The 17,062-nt window shown below is 50.2% G+C and overlaps 9 protein-coding genes across 9 annotated transcripts; 5 read left to right on the top strand and 4 right to left on the bottom strand.

The window, feature by feature from the left end:
• Nucleotides 1-523: 523 nt before the first annotated feature.
• Nucleotides 524-1,555, top strand: SNOG_04730 (hypothetical protein; the record flags this gene model as incomplete). The annotated part of the gene is made up of 2 exons (XM_001795090.1): nt 524-740; nt 900-1,555. 2 exons carry the CDS (start codon nt 524-526, stop codon nt 1,553-1,555), a joined length of 873 nt encoding a protein of 290 aa, XP_001795142.1.
• Nucleotides 1,556-2,671: 1,116 nt separating this feature from the next.
• SNOG_04731 (hypothetical protein) lies at nt 2,672-3,397 on the bottom strand (the record flags this gene model as incomplete). Its single annotated transcript, XM_001795091.1, has 2 exons — nt 2,672-2,892; nt 3,025-3,397. 2 exons carry the CDS (start codon nt 3,395-3,397, stop codon nt 2,672-2,674), a joined length of 594 nt encoding a protein of 197 aa, XP_001795143.1.
• Nucleotides 3,398-5,001: 1,604 nt separating this feature from the next.
• SNOG_04732 (hypothetical protein) lies at nt 5,002-6,150 on the bottom strand (the record flags this gene model as incomplete). Its single annotated transcript, XM_001795092.1, has 3 exons — nt 5,002-5,358; nt 5,512-6,055; nt 6,110-6,150. 3 exons carry the CDS (start codon nt 6,148-6,150, stop codon nt 5,002-5,004), a joined length of 942 nt encoding a protein of 313 aa, XP_001795144.1.
• Nucleotides 6,151-7,619: 1,469 nt separating this feature from the next.
• SNOG_04733 (hypothetical protein) lies at nt 7,620-8,269 on the bottom strand (the record flags this gene model as incomplete). Its single annotated transcript, XM_001795093.1, has 3 exons — nt 7,620-7,726; nt 7,832-8,163; nt 8,217-8,269. The coding sequence occupies 3 exons, from the start codon at nt 8,267-8,269 to the stop codon at nt 7,620-7,622; spliced, it is 492 nt and encodes a 163-aa protein (XP_001795145.1).
• A 732-nt stretch (nt 8,270-9,001) lies between these two features.
• Nucleotides 9,002-9,700, bottom strand: SNOG_04734 (hypothetical protein; the record flags this gene model as incomplete). The annotated part of the gene is made up of 2 exons (XM_001795094.1): nt 9,002-9,300; nt 9,382-9,700. 2 exons carry the CDS (start codon nt 9,698-9,700, stop codon nt 9,002-9,004), a joined length of 618 nt encoding a protein of 205 aa, XP_001795146.1.
• Nucleotides 9,701-11,363: 1,663 nt separating this feature from the next.
• On the top strand, nt 11,364-12,038 carry SNOG_04735 (hypothetical protein; the record flags this gene model as incomplete). The annotated part of the gene is made up of 2 exons (XM_001795095.1): nt 11,364-11,417; nt 11,487-12,038. The coding sequence occupies 2 exons, from the start codon at nt 11,364-11,366 to the stop codon at nt 12,036-12,038; spliced, it is 606 nt and encodes a 201-aa protein (XP_001795147.1).
• A 412-nt stretch (nt 12,039-12,450) lies between these two features.
• SNOG_04736 (hypothetical protein) lies at nt 12,451-12,942 on the top strand (the record flags this gene model as incomplete). The annotated part of the gene is made up of 1 exon (XM_001795096.1): nt 12,451-12,942. One exon carries the CDS (start codon nt 12,451-12,453, stop codon nt 12,940-12,942), a length of 492 nt encoding a protein of 163 aa, XP_001795148.1.
• A 519-nt stretch (nt 12,943-13,461) lies between these two features.
• On the top strand, nt 13,462-14,239 carry SNOG_04737 (hypothetical protein; the record flags this gene model as incomplete). The annotated part of the gene is made up of 3 exons (XM_001795097.1): nt 13,462-13,730; nt 13,893-14,070; nt 14,195-14,239. The coding sequence occupies 3 exons, from the start codon at nt 13,462-13,464 to the stop codon at nt 14,237-14,239; spliced, it is 492 nt and encodes a 163-aa protein (XP_001795149.1).
• A 584-nt stretch (nt 14,240-14,823) lies between these two features.
• SNOG_04738 (hypothetical protein) lies at nt 14,824-15,681 on the top strand (the record flags this gene model as incomplete). Its single annotated transcript, XM_001795098.1, has 4 exons — nt 14,824-14,939; nt 14,996-15,137; nt 15,191-15,249; nt 15,301-15,681. The coding sequence occupies 4 exons, from the start codon at nt 14,824-14,826 to the stop codon at nt 15,332-15,334; spliced, it is 351 nt and encodes a 116-aa protein (XP_001795150.1). The 3' UTR covers nt 15,335-15,681.
• Nucleotides 15,682-17,062: the final 1,381 nt, after the last annotated feature.

Genomic DNA, 17,062 nt, shown 5'->3' on the forward strand with positions numbered 1-17,062 from the left:
TGTTTATCCACCAAAACAGAATGGAGATGCGCAGGAACAAGCCTGCAAGCCAACTGCTCCTCGAGCTACAGCTGTACGGCGCAAAATGGATACAAGCTATGCGAACCGCAATGCTGAGCGTAACATCAGCTACGGTAGGGAACGTGCAGACAATGACCTGACTGTCATGTACTATGATGCGCTGGGTAATTCGTATGCGAAGTCTATACCTTCACGCCAACCAACACCTCCCAGACCCCAAGGATTGATTTCAAGCGAGCGAGAACATCGGCCAAATGTTCTCTTTGGAAGACCGCCACCAGCTAATCGTATCGAACCTCGGCAACGGGAACCACCTGTAGAAGTGCCCGCATTCACATCGAGCGCATTCAAGGATGCCCAGGAGGTTCAGCCGCTAGATATTATCCATGCATACCGCATGCCGAACCCCTCATCTTTGTCATTCTCGACGACGTCCAGAGAACCCTTGGTATGGAGTACGGCTCTGGGTCAAATCTTGCGTAATGACTTCGTGGATTCAGACATGAAGCGACAGGTCAGAGAACGAGTCAAAGACAGCAACACAACCAATGGTTATGGTGAGGGAGAGCACTTCCACGTGGCTCCAGTAGCGGCCGGTCTCGTGCCAAATTTTAGCTACTCAGTGGCTGGAAGTGCCTTTTATGATCGACGCGTTGCAGAAGCACCGGAATCACCAGATCCAAACGACCAAGTCATAGAGAATGTGGTTGGAGGAGAAAGTACTGTGGAGCATCGGCCCTTAACTGACATTGAACAGCAAGACTTCGATTTCGGCTTCGGTCGTAACGAACCCCATGCTGTATCATCGCATTCTTTCTCGTCCCTACCAACTTACTCTTCAACCTTGTCTTCAAACGAATCAACTTCCCCTACTACAGCCCCTTCCCGCCAGCCATCCTCCAGCGACAGCATTGTCTCCAACCATCTCAATACCCTCCTTTTAGAGACTCTCAGCAAATCCCAAATCGACCTTCTCAACGCCATTCTCACCACTCCTCCAAACAACCCGGCCTCAACCCCAACACCATTCCGCCTAACGCACTCCCTCCACGCTCTACTCCTGCACTTACAAGACCGCATCCTCTACGCCGAAGCCGACCTACTCCCCCAACTCTGCACCGCCCTCGAGCGCAAAACCCACACCATTGACGTCCAAAGCGCCGAAATCCTAAAACTCGATAATCAAATCACTCAACTCAAAGCCACCGTTGATTTTGGTAGCAACACCTTGACCAGCTGCTGGACGCGCGACTGGGAAATGTGGCGCACCTTGACCGGCATCCGAGCAGGGCGGCGACGCGAATGGTGGGATTTCAGGCGTACAAGGGTGTCTGAGGATGTGGATAACGGACAGCAGTTTTCAGGCAGGGAGTTGGATGCGTTGGTTATGATTGCGGAACAGAATGTGAGTGTTTTGAGGGAGGATGTCGAGGATATGGTGGAGAAGGTTGAAGGGTGCAAGAGAGCTTCTGCAACGCGCCCGGTTGGGGAGGAGGAGGTTGAGCCGGAGGAGGGGAGTTGGAGGGATGTTTGAGCGTTGTGTTATTTGTGGTATTAGATATGTATACCTGCTCTTCGAACTCAATTTCTCGATCACGATCTATAAAATTAGTAAGGAGTTTAGCGCGTGACTTATAATTCAGATGTCATAATGTTCTCTTGAGAGTATTATAGATACAGCGCTAAATATGTTTAGCAGCTAGCTGCCAGCGAAAGCGTTCTTTGTTCATAGATATGTATTGTCTATAATTGCAAGAAAATATGAAGATATAGACGCGCAGTATATAGTAGCTTCTAGAGTTTATATATAGCTCCTAATAATGTTTGACATTCACTAGCAGTGAACTTCGCCACAGGTCTTCAAGTGATAATACATTCAAGAGCAACTTCGAGTACATTATCTTGAGTGCGCAACGACACTCAGAATTAACACAGCTTACCTAACCAACTCACTGCAGAGCACGACAACACCACCAGAGCGACACAATGCCTTCATCGAACAGAACACACAGACAAGGAAACAAGCATCTATCGAGCCCGCCAACACAGAACTCCAGTCACAACCAAGTTGCACGTCAAGATTTCTGTTGCTCTTGTCTTTTATTAGGAGTGCAACTCTTCATTGACATAGACACAAAATCATGCGTCGGGGAGCTTTGTTATCACCGCTGGTGTCGCATGTGCCGGATTACTAGTGAACCTCAGAGCAACCCTAAGAGGCTTCTTTGAGCGAAGAGAGTGGAACATACTAGCGTGGGGGAGGACCTGCTTGGACAGAGGGAATGTACTACATGCTGAGGCAACGGCATCGGACTACGAGAGGGATTGATAGATATCACACGAGCATTTCTTTTAGAAAATCGAGCGTATTTTAGATTGAGACCACAATTTTGTAATGCTCTTCTCTTCCAGTGAGGTTTGCGTCACTAACTCAAATAAGGATGACTCTTGTACGCTTCAAGTCATGAGGGTTAAAATCGACGAAGAGAGGCAGTCGGCCTGTGTCATCAAGTCCTTCCTTATGCCAGCTATGTTGGAATGCACCAAGTCGGCGAAATCTGCACTTCTCCACTTGCTCAACGATCAAGCCGTGCACATCGATGATCTCCTGTGGTCCTTTGTCTTGGCGTTTTATTCTGTATCCAAGCAACTAATGAAAGACATTGTTCGACACAATAGAGCCACTAGTAGGCGCGCTGCCATCGATCCAATCGATATGCACCCTTCCACTAGCTCCTTCTTTTGTCCACAACATATCTCTGGTCTGTCGCAGATTGCTCGATAAGCAGATGAAGCCACTTACAACTCTCCCCATCTGATCGGGACCATCAGTTTGGACAGATGCTTCAATCACTTCTGCTACCCAGATATCTTCGTATATCATTCCATGAAGATCATTTAATAAGGGGAAGTAGATTTTGCACGACATGGCTGCCCAAGACCACGATGGCGCTAGGCACAGTAAGTACTTTCCATATGCTATTCCACTTCAGAATCACGTACCTCGATACTTCTTTGGATACCGAGGCGTCACATTTGGTGATCTTGCCCATAGGAGTCCTTGCAACAAACTTTTCTTCCAGATGCCCGCAATGTAGTGATCCTGCGTGAAGCGCTGGAAGATCAGCGCCAACCCAGAAAGTGCCGGTAAAGTGTCTTCTTCATACGAAAGGCAACAATTGGAGAACAATTGAACGAGGAAAAGCCATTTACGAGCAAGTTCACGCTCCTTCTGACCTCCACTGGTGCTTTCGGACAGACATGTGAGTTCGAAAGGTGTGTCATCCACCTGCAAATCAGTAGGCGTGGGCCGCCAATCACCAAAAATGTGTGTTGGTCTTGCTGATCCCTGATACCGAAGTCCTTGGCATAGCATATTTGCTAATCGAAATGGGTGGCCGTCAATGCCCCATGGGCAAAGGCAGGGAGTGATCGGTGGCCCTTCGGGGAATGTCTCGCAAGCCTGGAGCTCGGGGCACTCCCATTGAAGTCTTTCTCCAAAATAGACCGACCGAGTACTAAGCAGTCTTTCCTGGAAAACCCAACCTCTTCCCATGAGCGCTGAAGATGCCAGGCTTGTTGGTGTTAGGTAAGGATGTGCAACGAAAGATCCCTGGAAGTCAGATCGTATCAGAGGAACCCTGTGGACCTGGACACGGCGAGAATCTCTCTCGCTATATAATCCAGCATTTGGTTGATCCGCTGCTAAATGGGCTCCCAAATTACAATAGGCATTCTGGTAAACATCTCCCATAGTTGCTATCTCTTTCGCACAGTCCTCTGGATCGTCTTGAACAATGCAAAGTGCATCAATCCACACGTAAGGAACTTCCAGTCGTCCAGCAAAGTGAAAGGTATCCCTGAAGACTGGTGGTAGTTCAAAGCCTTCGATACCTTTTAGTAAACTCTGCAAGCTCTTCCGAAGGAGTCGCGGCATTTCTAACTGGTTCCAACGATGGCTGAGTGTAATGTATCGTATCCTGGGGGTATTCCTGGGTAGTGAAGAGGTGAGGACCAAACGGTGCTCGCGGATGTCAATGAGCCTTGTTGGGAGCCACGAGGGAGACTGAGAACTAAGAGGAATGTTGCAGAGCTGATGGTTCTTTTCGCACATTTTCATCCACGTCTTTACTGTGGTTAAGCAAGACTCATGCTGTGTCGTTGAAGCCAAAGCAGTAGCCGATGCTTTGATAGTTGGGCGCCCGTACAAGTCGGCGTTGGTTTGCAGTTTCATCCTTATCTCCGAATGCTCGTACACGTATTCTCTCAAGATCAGCTCGAACAGAATTGGTGCATTGTATGATGATGACGAGGAACTCAGTCGAAACTCTATACGAAAAACTTCCGTCTGGCCGGTCCCGATATATATTGTATCATTTTCAAACTCGCATTGTCCAACAACGAGAGATGCGATCAAGCACATCGGCGGGAGTAACTTTTCTATGCTTATGGGCCATGTTGATGCCCATTCCAATAACCAAAAACAGATGGAGCATGTGCTTGACCTTGAAGCTAGCAAAGTGTCTCTTGAGTATTCAATATGCGTTAACGTGTGGATACTCATTTCTCGTCGCACTAGAAGGCTCTGGCAAGTGTCGCAAAGCTCGTTGACGTAGTCTGATTTGGATAGAAAGGGATCCATGATACTGTCGATAGTCAAGAAGCAAAATCAGGGTGACGTACACTAGAGATCAAAAGAGAGGAAGGAACTAGAACAGCGATCAATAACCAGTTTGCTTGTCTGACATGCGAGCCCTCTGTATCCGATCTGTAATGCGTTGGTGTGATATTGTATCACTTTCTTTGTTACAACTCGCAGGGATACGACTTCCAAGATGGTGCACCTAGACACAGTACCACGAAATAGGTTACTCAGATGCTAGTGAGCTGGGGAAGAGCATAATTAGGCACAAGATTGATAATATGCAAGATACAGCAGCTCCGGCCGCGCGTTCATCCTTTGAAGCTGAAATTCCTTCCTTAATCACGATTTATAGAATTTGTGGGGAGTTCGGTGGGCGAATCAGCAGAAAGCTCGGCTGATCTGTCGTCTGCGAGTTCAGCGCGATTCATGTCGCCTGTGGATTTTGATGGTGATTCGGCGACATGCATTTCGAATGTCTCCTTCCCGTTGTGCTTGTGAAACCTCTCTGTGCCATCTTTCTCGGCGATATCTGGAGCCACCGTCATCACCAAACCATTTTCGCTTGTGAAGTCTTTTGAAATTACTCCAGTGGCTCGTCTGTTCTTCTTGCGGTGCAGGACGAGCCATCCTAGGCCAAGAGCTACCACTGCGACGCAACCCAGTCCAGCTCCTAGAGCATTCTGGCGACTATGCTATCAGAAAGAAGTGGACAACTTTGAGGATTCAAGTAGCTTTTCGGATTTTTTTTTTTGAATGAGGCCAAGCTTGTAGCTTTGGTTGATGTATAGGCTAACCTTGAGATCGGGAGTCTCGGCCAGGCGTCTCTATACAAACACGACTTGCACTCTGCCCTTGCCTCTATCTGTAAGCCAGTGCTCCACACATCGTCTGAGATGCCGGTAGACCAACAACTCATTGAGTTCCGGATCTTTTGAGATGAAATAGGTAGATTCTTTCGAGTCGAAGCATTTCACTTCCAACTTCTCAACACTTGGCGGCAAGCTGTCGGCAAAGACAATCTTGATCCTTTCGTTGAAGCCCACTTTGCTACTGATATCCAGGCGCAGAATTGTGAGCGGATTCTGTAATTGACAAAGATGTGGGATCAGGAGTTTTAGCTTGTTTCCCTGGTCGATGTGAAACGAGTTGAGTGTGTGAGGCAGAAGCGCAGACTCGGCGTTGCATTGGCCACACGCGCGGATCAGACCAAGCCACGGTGGGATATATGCGCTGCAGACTCCAAGATGTTGGCCTATGGCTGACTTCCGAACGTCTGTGTGGTATCTCAAGTGATACGCCTCTTCACATGTGAAGATGTAGACAAAGATATGGTTCCGTATCTCGGCTGGAAGCCTGAGGAGAGGAGATTCCAGCGCGTTTTGGGCCGTCCTAATGATTAATTAGATTGATTTCCAGTGGTGCTTGGAACATTCTGCCCCCTACATTGTGTCGTGAGAGGCGCTGCTAGAGAGCATTCGGTCCATCTCGTATTCAACAGCAGGTTTTATAGGTGCGACCGATGTTGGCTTTAGAGTTATAGGCGCCACGCTACATGTTGCAGGTCATGTATCATAAGAGAGGGTTTCCAGCCCACAGAAGTCTGTTTGGTGGGAAGATTTTGCCATGGAGACCGGGTCTCCACAAGACCCGATGGAGAAATTTGGTTGGACGGAACATCCCCACTCTGCAATTTTGAGTGAATTAGATCAGCTGTGTAGCATTAAACTCGTGACACGAGTGTGATTTTCATGATTCTAGCGGTAGTATATTACATTATTGCATAATCATATTTTAGACCGTTATCTGTTCCTCTCCTTGCTCTGTGCCAGTCACATTCGTCATCCCACCCCTGACAATATCACAGACTTCGTCGAAAAACACAATTTCAATATCCTAGCTCGTTCCTACCATCCATTCTATCAGCTTAGTTTTAGTCGCCTTGCACGCCTGTTCCGCGTCTTCACCTGTATGCTTCCGCCTTTTGTCCACTCCCTCAGCCACTAACGTAAGCTCCACACGCTTAACAGACATAAGGAGGATAGAAGATGAGGTGAAGTAACCAAGCTTTTCGGAAACCTCTAAGCGCAGCTTAGAAATAGGGTAGTGATGCTCCCTGGACTCCATCAGTAGCATGAACGCAGTTGTGATTGAATATAGAACGCGTTCAGGCTGTATGGCCAGGAGACAGTTTCCTTATTGATTTTGCGACAGCTGAGGTGCATGACAAGCCATGATTGAGTAGTAAATTCGAGGATCAGAGATACTGGGTCGTTCAGGGGGTGGCCGTCATGATTTCTGATGATGAACTTGTATGTCTGGTCGGTGAATACGTAGGTGTAAATTTGATTCCTTAGTTCCGCTGGGGATTCCAGAAATGGTGAGTTGCACTTGTTAATGTGATCTGTGAGTCCTAATATCGTACTGTTCTCGAGCGATACGCACTCAGTCTCACATCTGCTGGCTTCTTCTGCCGTTCTTCACATGCCATATGTGTGTTGTGGAAATTCCATTGTGACCGGGTAGTGTAGAAGGGATTGCAGTGTGGGATATTATTAGAGTTGAATGAGAAGAAGAGAGCAAAGAACAAGTCGATGCGACTTTGTACTAGCTTAGCAGGGTGAAAGGCTACTGCGCCAATGACTCGGCACTGAGACTGCGTGCGTAATACCTTAGTACCGTTGATCTCTATATCTACTTAAACTATCATAAAGCAAGAACTGGGGTTTAACGTGCAGGTCTGGATGTATTCAGATAGCTACTTGGTATCGTGCTAAATGCTAAGAGTGGCTTGAAGTTACCTAAGTAAAGAATCTGAACGGAGTGTACAATTTGATCGTGCTTTCCCGACACAGCGAGCATGGTTTCCCGGGAGCACATGATACAGGCCCTCACAAGATCGCAAATCTAAAGACGATGGGTGGTGAATGTATCTGGCCCAAGTCTTACAAACTGCCTAGATTCCTCGCGGCTTTAAAAAGACCAAGTGGATGCGCTCCTGGTGGTCAGACAAGGGATCATCACACCCCCCGGCTTCTGGAAACTTGAGCAAGTCGCCCCAACCTACTGTCAGGTAGCATTTTCTAGCCCGTGATTTAATCACCATCTTGACTTCCACAATTTGGACGATTGGTACATTGTACGTCATCGCTTCAGCTATGGTCATACAGGACACATCCTGTGTGCGAATCTCGAGGCGGAAGATTGTCTCAGACTGGGGGAGCTCCTTAAAACGATCGAGCAATAGCATCAATTGAATCCCGGCACCGACTTGGAAGATAACGTTCTCGAACGGCAGTAGTACGGCCTCGGTGTGTATCTGACGACAAGCCGCGGTGAGGCCGATCCAACCTGGAGTCTGGAAGAGTGGACGCAACACATAGTCTCGTTCCGCGTTCAAGCCAAGGCGGAATGTGTAGGCTGGCTCTGTAAAGATATAGTCGTAGATCTGGTTGTGAAGTTCGCCGGGGAGATTGAGCAATGGCGATAGTTTTTGTTTACTGTAGAGGGTTAGCAACGTAAAGTCTACATAGGACTTGAAGATTGAGCCGACCTTGGCTGGACCGGTTCGTGAAGCTGTGCGCTTGGCACGGTCTTGGTTGACATGATGGAAAGGTTGAGCTGGTTGATGTTATTATCGGGGAAGCGTTGAGGAGAGCTTGCGGTGGGCAAGAGATTCGAGGAGCAGCTTAATAGCCGAGGGAAGCTCGAGTATAGCTACTCTAAGGTTAGTACGCCACTAGTTGATATGAGAAAGAGGCTTTTTTGAATGAAAGGACGTCATCGGGCGAACTGGTTCCTCGTGGTCGCTCTGGTACCCTTCTATCTTCTTGATTTGATCGCTCGAAGACTGCAATTCTTTCGTATCATTCAGATGTCTGTACGAGGTTCAGCGAATCCCCCGAAGCTAGCTGAATTCTCGCTGATCGCGAATCCACACTAGACGTTGCAACGGGTTTGCCCTCCGTAGGCATCAAAGACGATAGTCACGTACATCATAATAGAACCGGGATTGTATGGTGGATCTTTTATAAATACAAACGCAATACCGAGAAAGAAAAAGTACCCGGGTATCTCGAAAGCTACTGTGTAAAAGATCCACATCTTCGATCCTGTCGAGATATATCTCATTCATGCTCGAAAGCGCACCCACAGAGCGCAGCCCTCAATATACACGTCCATGGTGTTCCTCACCGTCTCAAAATATCCAAGGGCGGTAATGAACATCCAAATTGGCGTGTATCGCTTGATTCGGAGTGCGCTGACACGCGTGCTAACAGGAAGGAAAAGAAACCGACGCTCGCAGGGCCTGTCAAAGTTCGACGAACATAGCAAGCCCTAGAGGAAGAGAACAAATACAGCGAAGACAAAGATCCAGGTGAATACAGCAATGGCCTCCATCTTACCAGAGTCGCCAGTGAACGAAGTCAGGCTGGGACTCGCAGAGCTCAAGGTTCCGTTCGTGGGAGATGGGAACGCACCGGTGCCGTTCAGGGTTGTTCCGTTCGACGCAGCTGTGATGGTAGAGGTGTTGCTCAATGCGGTAGCTGAGCCTGTCAAATGGACGGTCTTTGTGACAGTGACACGCGTGGTTGTGGTTGTGGTTCCGGACGCTGAGCACGCGGCGGTGAACACGTCTGTTACAGCCTACATTCAACGTGTTAGTGGTATATTATCAAAGAGGGTAGATGGCTAGAATAAGGGACACAGTGAGTGACTTACCAGCTTAGCAACAGGTCCGGATACGGAGGCTGCACCAGTCGAGGACGCGGGGTAGAGCGAGGGCAACAGTGATTTGACATCCACGGGCAGCTTCGAGTACCACTCCTCTACCTCGCCAGTCGCCTCAGGATAGCGGGCGCTGCATGGGATGGCAGTCTTGAGCACCGAGAGAACCGAAAGACGGGTGGGATCCATGGTCTTCGGGTCGATCGCTCGCGCAACGAAGTTCTCGACATTGTTGGCAGGCAAGTTGTTGTTCGAGAAGGCTGAGCCAGCGGCGAGCGCAGCGGCAGAAAGGATAAGGTAACACTTCATATTCGCGGGTTGGACGTTGAGTCGTGTAAGGAGTGATGGATCGTGTGGATCGCGTAGTAAATATGCCTGTGAGGTAGAAAGAGCGACGGTAAACGAATGTTGAGGTTGCGGTGGTCGTTGTTGACAAACAAAATGGTCTCTCTGCTACGGGCGGGCAACAAAACAGCAATCACGTGCCAGACGGACGCTAGTAAATTGCAAACGGGAGGTGAAGGTGCGCTGGGCGTTTGCCGCTTGACAGAATACGGCGCTGATGTTGATTTATGCACAGCCCTCGAACAATGCATGTGCGACGCGATAATTGACAATGGGTATCTGGATGAATCAAAGAGACGGGTAGAAAGAGACAAGGCTGATGAAAGTAATGCAGAATGTATGCCACAGCTCAAGGTATCCGGAAGATAGTGTACAGTAACGTCCCTGAATGGGAACAATGGTCCAGGCTAATGTCGCTCCCATCAACGTGAAGCGGCGCTGCCCAGGGCCGATGCGCGTGGGTCATAGGTCCTTCATTTGAAACAAAAAGCTCATTTGGAACAATGGACGGTACCAAACTGTAAGCCAGAGCAATGCTATATGGTCGATGGTATTCCAGTGGTCTCCTAGCCATAGTACCAACAAATGGCTGTCCTTGGTTCGTGCAATCCATTGTTAGGAGACCTCACGCACTGTGGGATGAGATGGTAGTAGGAGACAATACAACAAAGGAAATGGCTTGGAAAAGGTCGACGGGACAAAGCCACTGTTGTGTATCGCGTCTTGTGAAATCATGAAAGAACCCTGACATCGCAGTGGTTAGGCGTAGAGCAAGTCGAGAGTCTGGACTAGTCCATTTATGGCCATGTTCGAAGGACGTTTCTTTGCCCTGAGTGCTCCTAGAACTCGACGGTACATGTGGCTTTGAGGCCAGAGGAGCTGTCAGGCTGTCGGATCGCAAGCTAGATATTAGCAAGACAACAACACCAGGCAGCGGCAAAATCCGTGCCCGTTCTGCAGCTAGCTCCGCACCTACGCGACATAAGCTGATAGTCTCAAAAGGTATACTTATCGTAAGTTCAGGGGATGCTCAATGTATACGCAGCTCTAAGATACTCAACGTGATTCTATCAGAAATCTTTGAACATATACAGGCTACCTCTCTACCTGCTCTCCTTAGGGAAAAGGGGCAGGGATTTTGCCGACGCCTGGTGACAACACTAGACCTGGCTACGTCATCAGTCACTCGCCATTTCATCGCACCTCCTCTTAAACAGCGCATCGCATAAACTCACTCCATCTGTCGCTCATCATATGCAACTTTCGGCGCAAAGTGCCTCGGAACCATACTTTCTCGCAAGCATCATCGTACGGAGTGCTATGTTGGTGACTGTGGGGAAAGAAGCAGGGCAAAGATCGACAGGGCATCCCCCGCGGAACTTTGCGAGCCGAGGCATCTTGAGCAATGTCACCACCGTCGCAGCTACGGAAAGGTGCATGTGAGCCAATGTGCCATGCACTGGCTTGGATGCTAAGTAGTGCTGTATATAAGACTTGGGGGGACGTGTCAGACAGCGCATCTTGGATTGCGTTGTGACCCAGAGCTTCAAGACACCCCGCTATTGCTTCACAGCTTGATTTATCAACCACAAATAGTTTAGGATATACGAAGAGTGAACAAGACACCATGGCGGCTCCAGCGAAGGCCGATATCAAGAACCTGCAGGGAAAATGGGTCATGGTAAGATTCACACATCGCGCCACGCATGAAAACAGCATTTGCTGCACACGTACATCTAACACACCGCAGAACAAATCCCTCTCCGACTCCGCCGATCCCGTCCTCGCCCTACAAGGCGTCGGCTGGCTCACGCGCAAAGCAATCAACCTAGCCACCGTAACCCAGCACCTCACCCAGAAACCCGCGACCGGCGCCGACGGCTCTCCCAACGTCGAAGTCGTGATTGAACAATTCGCCAGCGCCAGCGTCAAGGGCACTACGGAAAACCGCATCATGGACTGGCAGTACCGCGGCCACTCAGACTGGCTCTTCGGCACGCTGCAGGGCCGCTCGCGCTACACCACCATCGCAGCACTACTGGAGGAAGCCAAGGGCAAAGACCCCGAGGAGGAAGACGCAAAGTTCCTGGCTGAGGGGTGGTTGGCGGAAACGCTGGACGGCGAGATCGTCGAGGGGTTTGTCGATAACGATGGCGCGAAGTGGACGGCCTGGCAGATTTGGGGTTTCGCGGAGATTGGCGGGGAGCGGCGGTTGACGCGGCGGTTTGCGGTTCGGCGGAAGGACAAGAAGCAGGTGGTTAGGATACGGTTGACGTATGATTGGGTTGGGGAGCTAGAGTAGGATTGGGGATAGAGAAAGGGTGGAGAATGTTACTATCTGAATCTGTTTTGCATGCCTTGCTTTACACCGATGATGACGTGCTGGGTCACCAGGGAGATGGTGTATATGAGCACTACAATATCAACTGATTTTGATTTGCGAGTAGGTTTTTGCTACTTTGCTTTCGTGATCTGTTGATTGCGGGTACACGCATACGTATCACGCTTGTTTGCTTTACCCGGAGTCGCACGCAACGTCAAACCGGACACCGTTATTACCTTGGGAGATAACAGAGTGGACAAGTACACGGGGCATGATCGGTCTGCATCAAGCAATCCAGTCCGTTGAGAGGTGAATATAGCGTCGGACAGCAGCACGCCACGCATCCACAACTGCAAGCCTCGATCGAACTGAGATATCAAACTCGCTTGAAATGGATTACTACAACCTTTTCATCGCACTGATCTTCCTTGCCACCTTCCTGCTTATTATCGTTACGGGCTACATTGTCAATCACCACTTTCGGCGCGACCGCAAGCCTCAAGTCGATATCGAAAACGATCCGCCCGAGCATCAACGATCCCGTCCGGCGACCGTGCGGGAGCACTACGATGAAGAACAGCGGCTCTCACACCTTACGACTGTTGCGCCATCGATCGAGCTGCTGCCAGGGATAAGGACGAGCAAGAGTAGTGACCGCGCGGAGGACTGGTTGGAGCGGAGGGATAGCAGGATAATGGAGGGCGATCCGGACCCATACAAGACGCCTCCAGGGAGAGATGGAAATGCGTCAAAGCGCAAGTGGAGGGATCAGAAGGATGTTGCCAAGACCTCTGAAGACGAAAAGGGATCAAAGGCGAAAGAGAGGAAGACTTTGGACGACAGAGTGGAGGACGAAGATGGACGTACCGGGGCGAAAAAGTGATGGCGTTTTGCATACGACCTTCTCATGCAAGGCCACATACCTTGCTTGCCTAAGCCAAGTGGGACATTCAGGGGAGCGTCCCCTTTTCCCACAGAAAGTGTATTATAGGGTCTTTTACAAGAGCCAAAGGCAGCCATCTCAGTATGTATACGTTCGGGGTGTAATCAGAGTGAAAACCCACACAAACAGCTGAGGCAAGGGCGGCAGTATCTTGTGGGGTTGGCGAATATGCTGAGAGCACGCCAAAAACAAGTTCTGACATACCTGACAACCTTGCTATACCCAGATGACGCGAATCGTTCCACGAAAAATCTAGTGAGATGTGACTGTGCAACCCGCTGCCCACTTGTTTTCCATACATAATACCTATACCAGCGCAGCTATCGCAGTCGTGCTCCTGGTACGCTCTTGCCGAGACAAAAGTGTTACTCGGTGTCGCAGGCATGCGCAGCGCAAGGACTCGGGGTCTTGAAGATGGCGAGGCCCACGTTTGAAGGATAACCATCACAAACGCGCAACATGGACTTCCGCCGAAACGAGCACCTGAATATCGATACGCATGCAGCTCCTCACGCGCCTTTGACGACCTACAGAATCGCAGACAATTGGTTTTCTGGAACATACACCACCGCTTTGCGAGATGCCCTCCCGACGGAGATGACCGACAGCATTGCGGCTTCGACAACAGCCTCGATCGAAGCTCCATCTACGATCACGACTAGTAACTCGGGAGCGGCCTCTCTGGCTGGAGCGACGTGTCCTTCGACGATGAATAGCACTGCCGTCTTGTTCGTGATACTCAGCGCCATGACTTTCGTCGCTCTGATGCTTGTGGTCTTGACGTGCTGTATCAAGCGTGGGAAATTCAAAAAGAAAGAAAACCACGACTGCCCGCAACGCTTGAAAATGCGTGTCACACCACAAAGGGCCACGACTGGAACATGGTAGAGGATATGGCGGAAGCCGCTGCGACGAGACATGCGCCGCAGATACCCAGATACCGAGATTTTGGAAATGGCCGGTCAAGCGAAAGTGGATCCATCGACGAGAGATGAGGCTGATGAGGTTGCCGCAGAGACATGGCATTGCTTTGGTGTCGGTGACAGCGCTGCTGCAAGGAGTAGTCAAGTAGTGTTTGTATTGGCAGGTACCGTGCATGGGTTGTTGTCAGAGACAGACATGTCGAGAAGCTGTGCTTGTCAGGGACAGGAATGTTATAAGTATATTTGTGCCATGACTGGAAATGCAATAGCATTCCGGGATCCCAGATCGCGGGTTGGAGGCTGTTTTTCGGTAGGAGAGTTAGCGGTGTGATTGTGACGCTTGCGACGCTTTTGCATAGTGTTTCTGATCATCACAATCGACTGCATGCGCTTCGAAGAGGGGCAAGGGGTGAATAGGTCGGTCGATCGTGTGTCGCTTCACCGATTGTGGGCATGCGCGCGAGGCAATGAGGCGGCTCTGGGCAACCGCTGACGAAGTGTATCTTGACGGAATGCCAACAATTGAAACGCTGGCTGGAGGTTTATAAGTCAACGTGATTGCGGGAATGCACGGGCGCGTGGTGAAAGACGTTGGCGACGAGAACGTGGGGCTAGCACTAGCGCCAAAAGCACGGGTCAGGCAGCGCGTCCCGAAGATTTCACGACTTGGGTAAACAAGACTTGTTGTGCTCGACCACGCCAATTGGCTTTCTTACTATCTTCTTGATAAGACCCCAACGCTCCCACAGTCTCGATACACGCACTCAATTGCGCCGGATTCCAGCTCCAACACAGCAGCCTACCCACCCTGTTGCCGCCTGCCCCGCCAAGTTGAGCGTATCCCGAACCCCCACTGCACGAGCACACGAGCTCTGTCCCTCGCATCTCCAGCCTCACCATGACGGGCGGTATGGATATTGACTTCACTCGGCGCAACAAGAAGCCGCGCCCACTCTCAGAGCACGAGAAAGAGAAGCTGGACGAGTTTGTGGATGCGATCCATTACTCCGCCAGGTACGCCATTTGATAGTCAGGTCACGGGAGCCGCGCGACGCTGACAAGCGCTACAGGTATTCCGACGACGAGAATGAGTATCGTCACGTGCAGCTCCCAAAGCAGATGCTCAAGGTCATCCCCAAGGACTACTTTGACTCGCGAGGCACCCTGAAGCTGTTGTGGGAGGAGGAATGGAGGGCGCTTGGCATCACCCAGGTACGGAGCAGCTTAGGGAGCATGACGCTATGTATAGGCTAACTCGGGCGCAGAGCTTGGGTTGGGAGCACTACGAGGTCCACGAGCCAGAACCACACATCTTGTTATTCAAGTACGTTCTCTGCCAAGCATACATCAAGCTCATCCTGACTAACAACAACAGGCGACCGATCAACTACCAGCCTCCCATGCACTAGATGCGATCTCACCCCCCGTCAGAGTCAGACGAAGAGAGCCTCTCGAGGCCACACGCGACGAGCAACGCGCTCGGCCCCCAGGATATGGCACATTTCTTGCGGCGATACTTGCCGGCTTCTTTGTGTATTTTGAGCGCGACATGTTAGATATAACGACGATATGATAATGGTTTGGACAGAGAACTTGCCGACTCCGGAGCCGCGTGGCTAGTGCCGAGACACCGCACGAAGACGCCTGCTAGGACGGCCTTGAAGCCCACGTTTGTACATAGTTGTATGACTGTCGCGAGAGTCGCTGCAGCTGCTAGGTACGAAACGTTATGCCCGGGCTCATAGACTCCTTCCAGAAAGATATTAATGCAAAATCATGCTTATCGGGCATGTGTCTCTTGCGTCATTGACACTATATCGCATCGAAGCACACCATGATCGCGTGATATTTGCTACCACAGACACCCTCGGTTTCTTTTGGATGCAGACCGCACGAAGGGCAATTGCTCCGCCGATTTCGAATGGGGACTGAGGTCGCCAAGACGAAAGCCTCTGGCAACATGCACATAATAAACGCATTGGGCCGATTCTCCCTCAGGCTTCCGGAAGATTCGGAGCATTGAGAGATGGTCGAGCGCGTTGAAGCGCATTTACACGCTAAGGCGCTAGTCATGGTCGCTACTATGATTGGTTGACCCCACACATCAGACCCCGTCGCTTCCCGCATTGATCTTCACCTCTGTCGTCAATCTGGATAAAATCGCCGTACCAAACTCGCACTGATCTGACTACCTCATCCATCATTTCGCCTACTGCAGCTGCCATTTCTGGTCACTGACGTGTGGGCTGATTTGTCAAGGATCACCTTGAGTGTCGCCCACTATCAGTCCATGCGCTTCGGGACCGTTGAACTATATCTGCGACACTGTCCGCGCACGACCGACTCCTACTTCTGGCCGTGGTCCAACTCATACGCAATAGAGTTTCGCCAGTCCTGTCCTACAGCAACACAAAAGCGCCAATGATCTTAGCGTACGGCATGTGCACGCTTGGGAGCTACTACGTGCGTCTACTTTGTTTGCATCATGGTGACATCTTGAGCAACACGAGAAGTACACTCCGGATATATACAGTGTCCTCTTCCTGATATATTCTACTATTGCCCAGCAATGATATTCCACTCGTGGCCGTCAATGCGTGTCGCGAGCATACCATCTCGAGGTCCGTGGCCTTCCAGGGCTGTCAAACTTAACCCTTTGATGGTCCGTGTCCTCTTGCGGGTACTATGGAGATTCCGCCTTGGGCCATCCAGCGCACTTCCCTGTATGCCTGATGCGGGTATCAGTCCTTGAACTCATCTTTCCGTCGCCGCCTAAATATCCGTGTTTACTTACCTTCTCCCAATCCCCGAACACTTGGCTCAAACAACGCACATGTCAGCTTCCATCTTTTATACATGAGAAGTCTACACCACTGTGGGTAGAAAGGACGCCGCGTACAGAGTGATTGATCAAACCAGGATGAGAGCGTGGTTCCACAGCCATAGATTGCGTTTTCAAAGATCAGGTCAGTCATCCCCCTTGGATCTGTTCTCACGCTAATTGTTTTGCAGATTCAACTTCACAAAAACATCAATTTGGGTCAACTGAAAGTCCATTTCGAAGACGATTGTCAAAGGTTCCCAAAATCGAAACCTTCACCAAGATTGAGAGGCCGGCCATGGATAGTAGGACGTCC

The sequence above is a fragment of the Parastagonospora nodorum genome, assembly GCF_000146915.1.
Source record: "Parastagonospora nodorum SN15 chromosome Unknown scaffold_6, whole genome shotgun sequence".
NCBI classification, from domain to species: domain Eukaryota; kingdom Fungi; phylum Ascomycota; class Dothideomycetes; order Pleosporales; family Phaeosphaeriaceae; genus Parastagonospora; species Parastagonospora nodorum.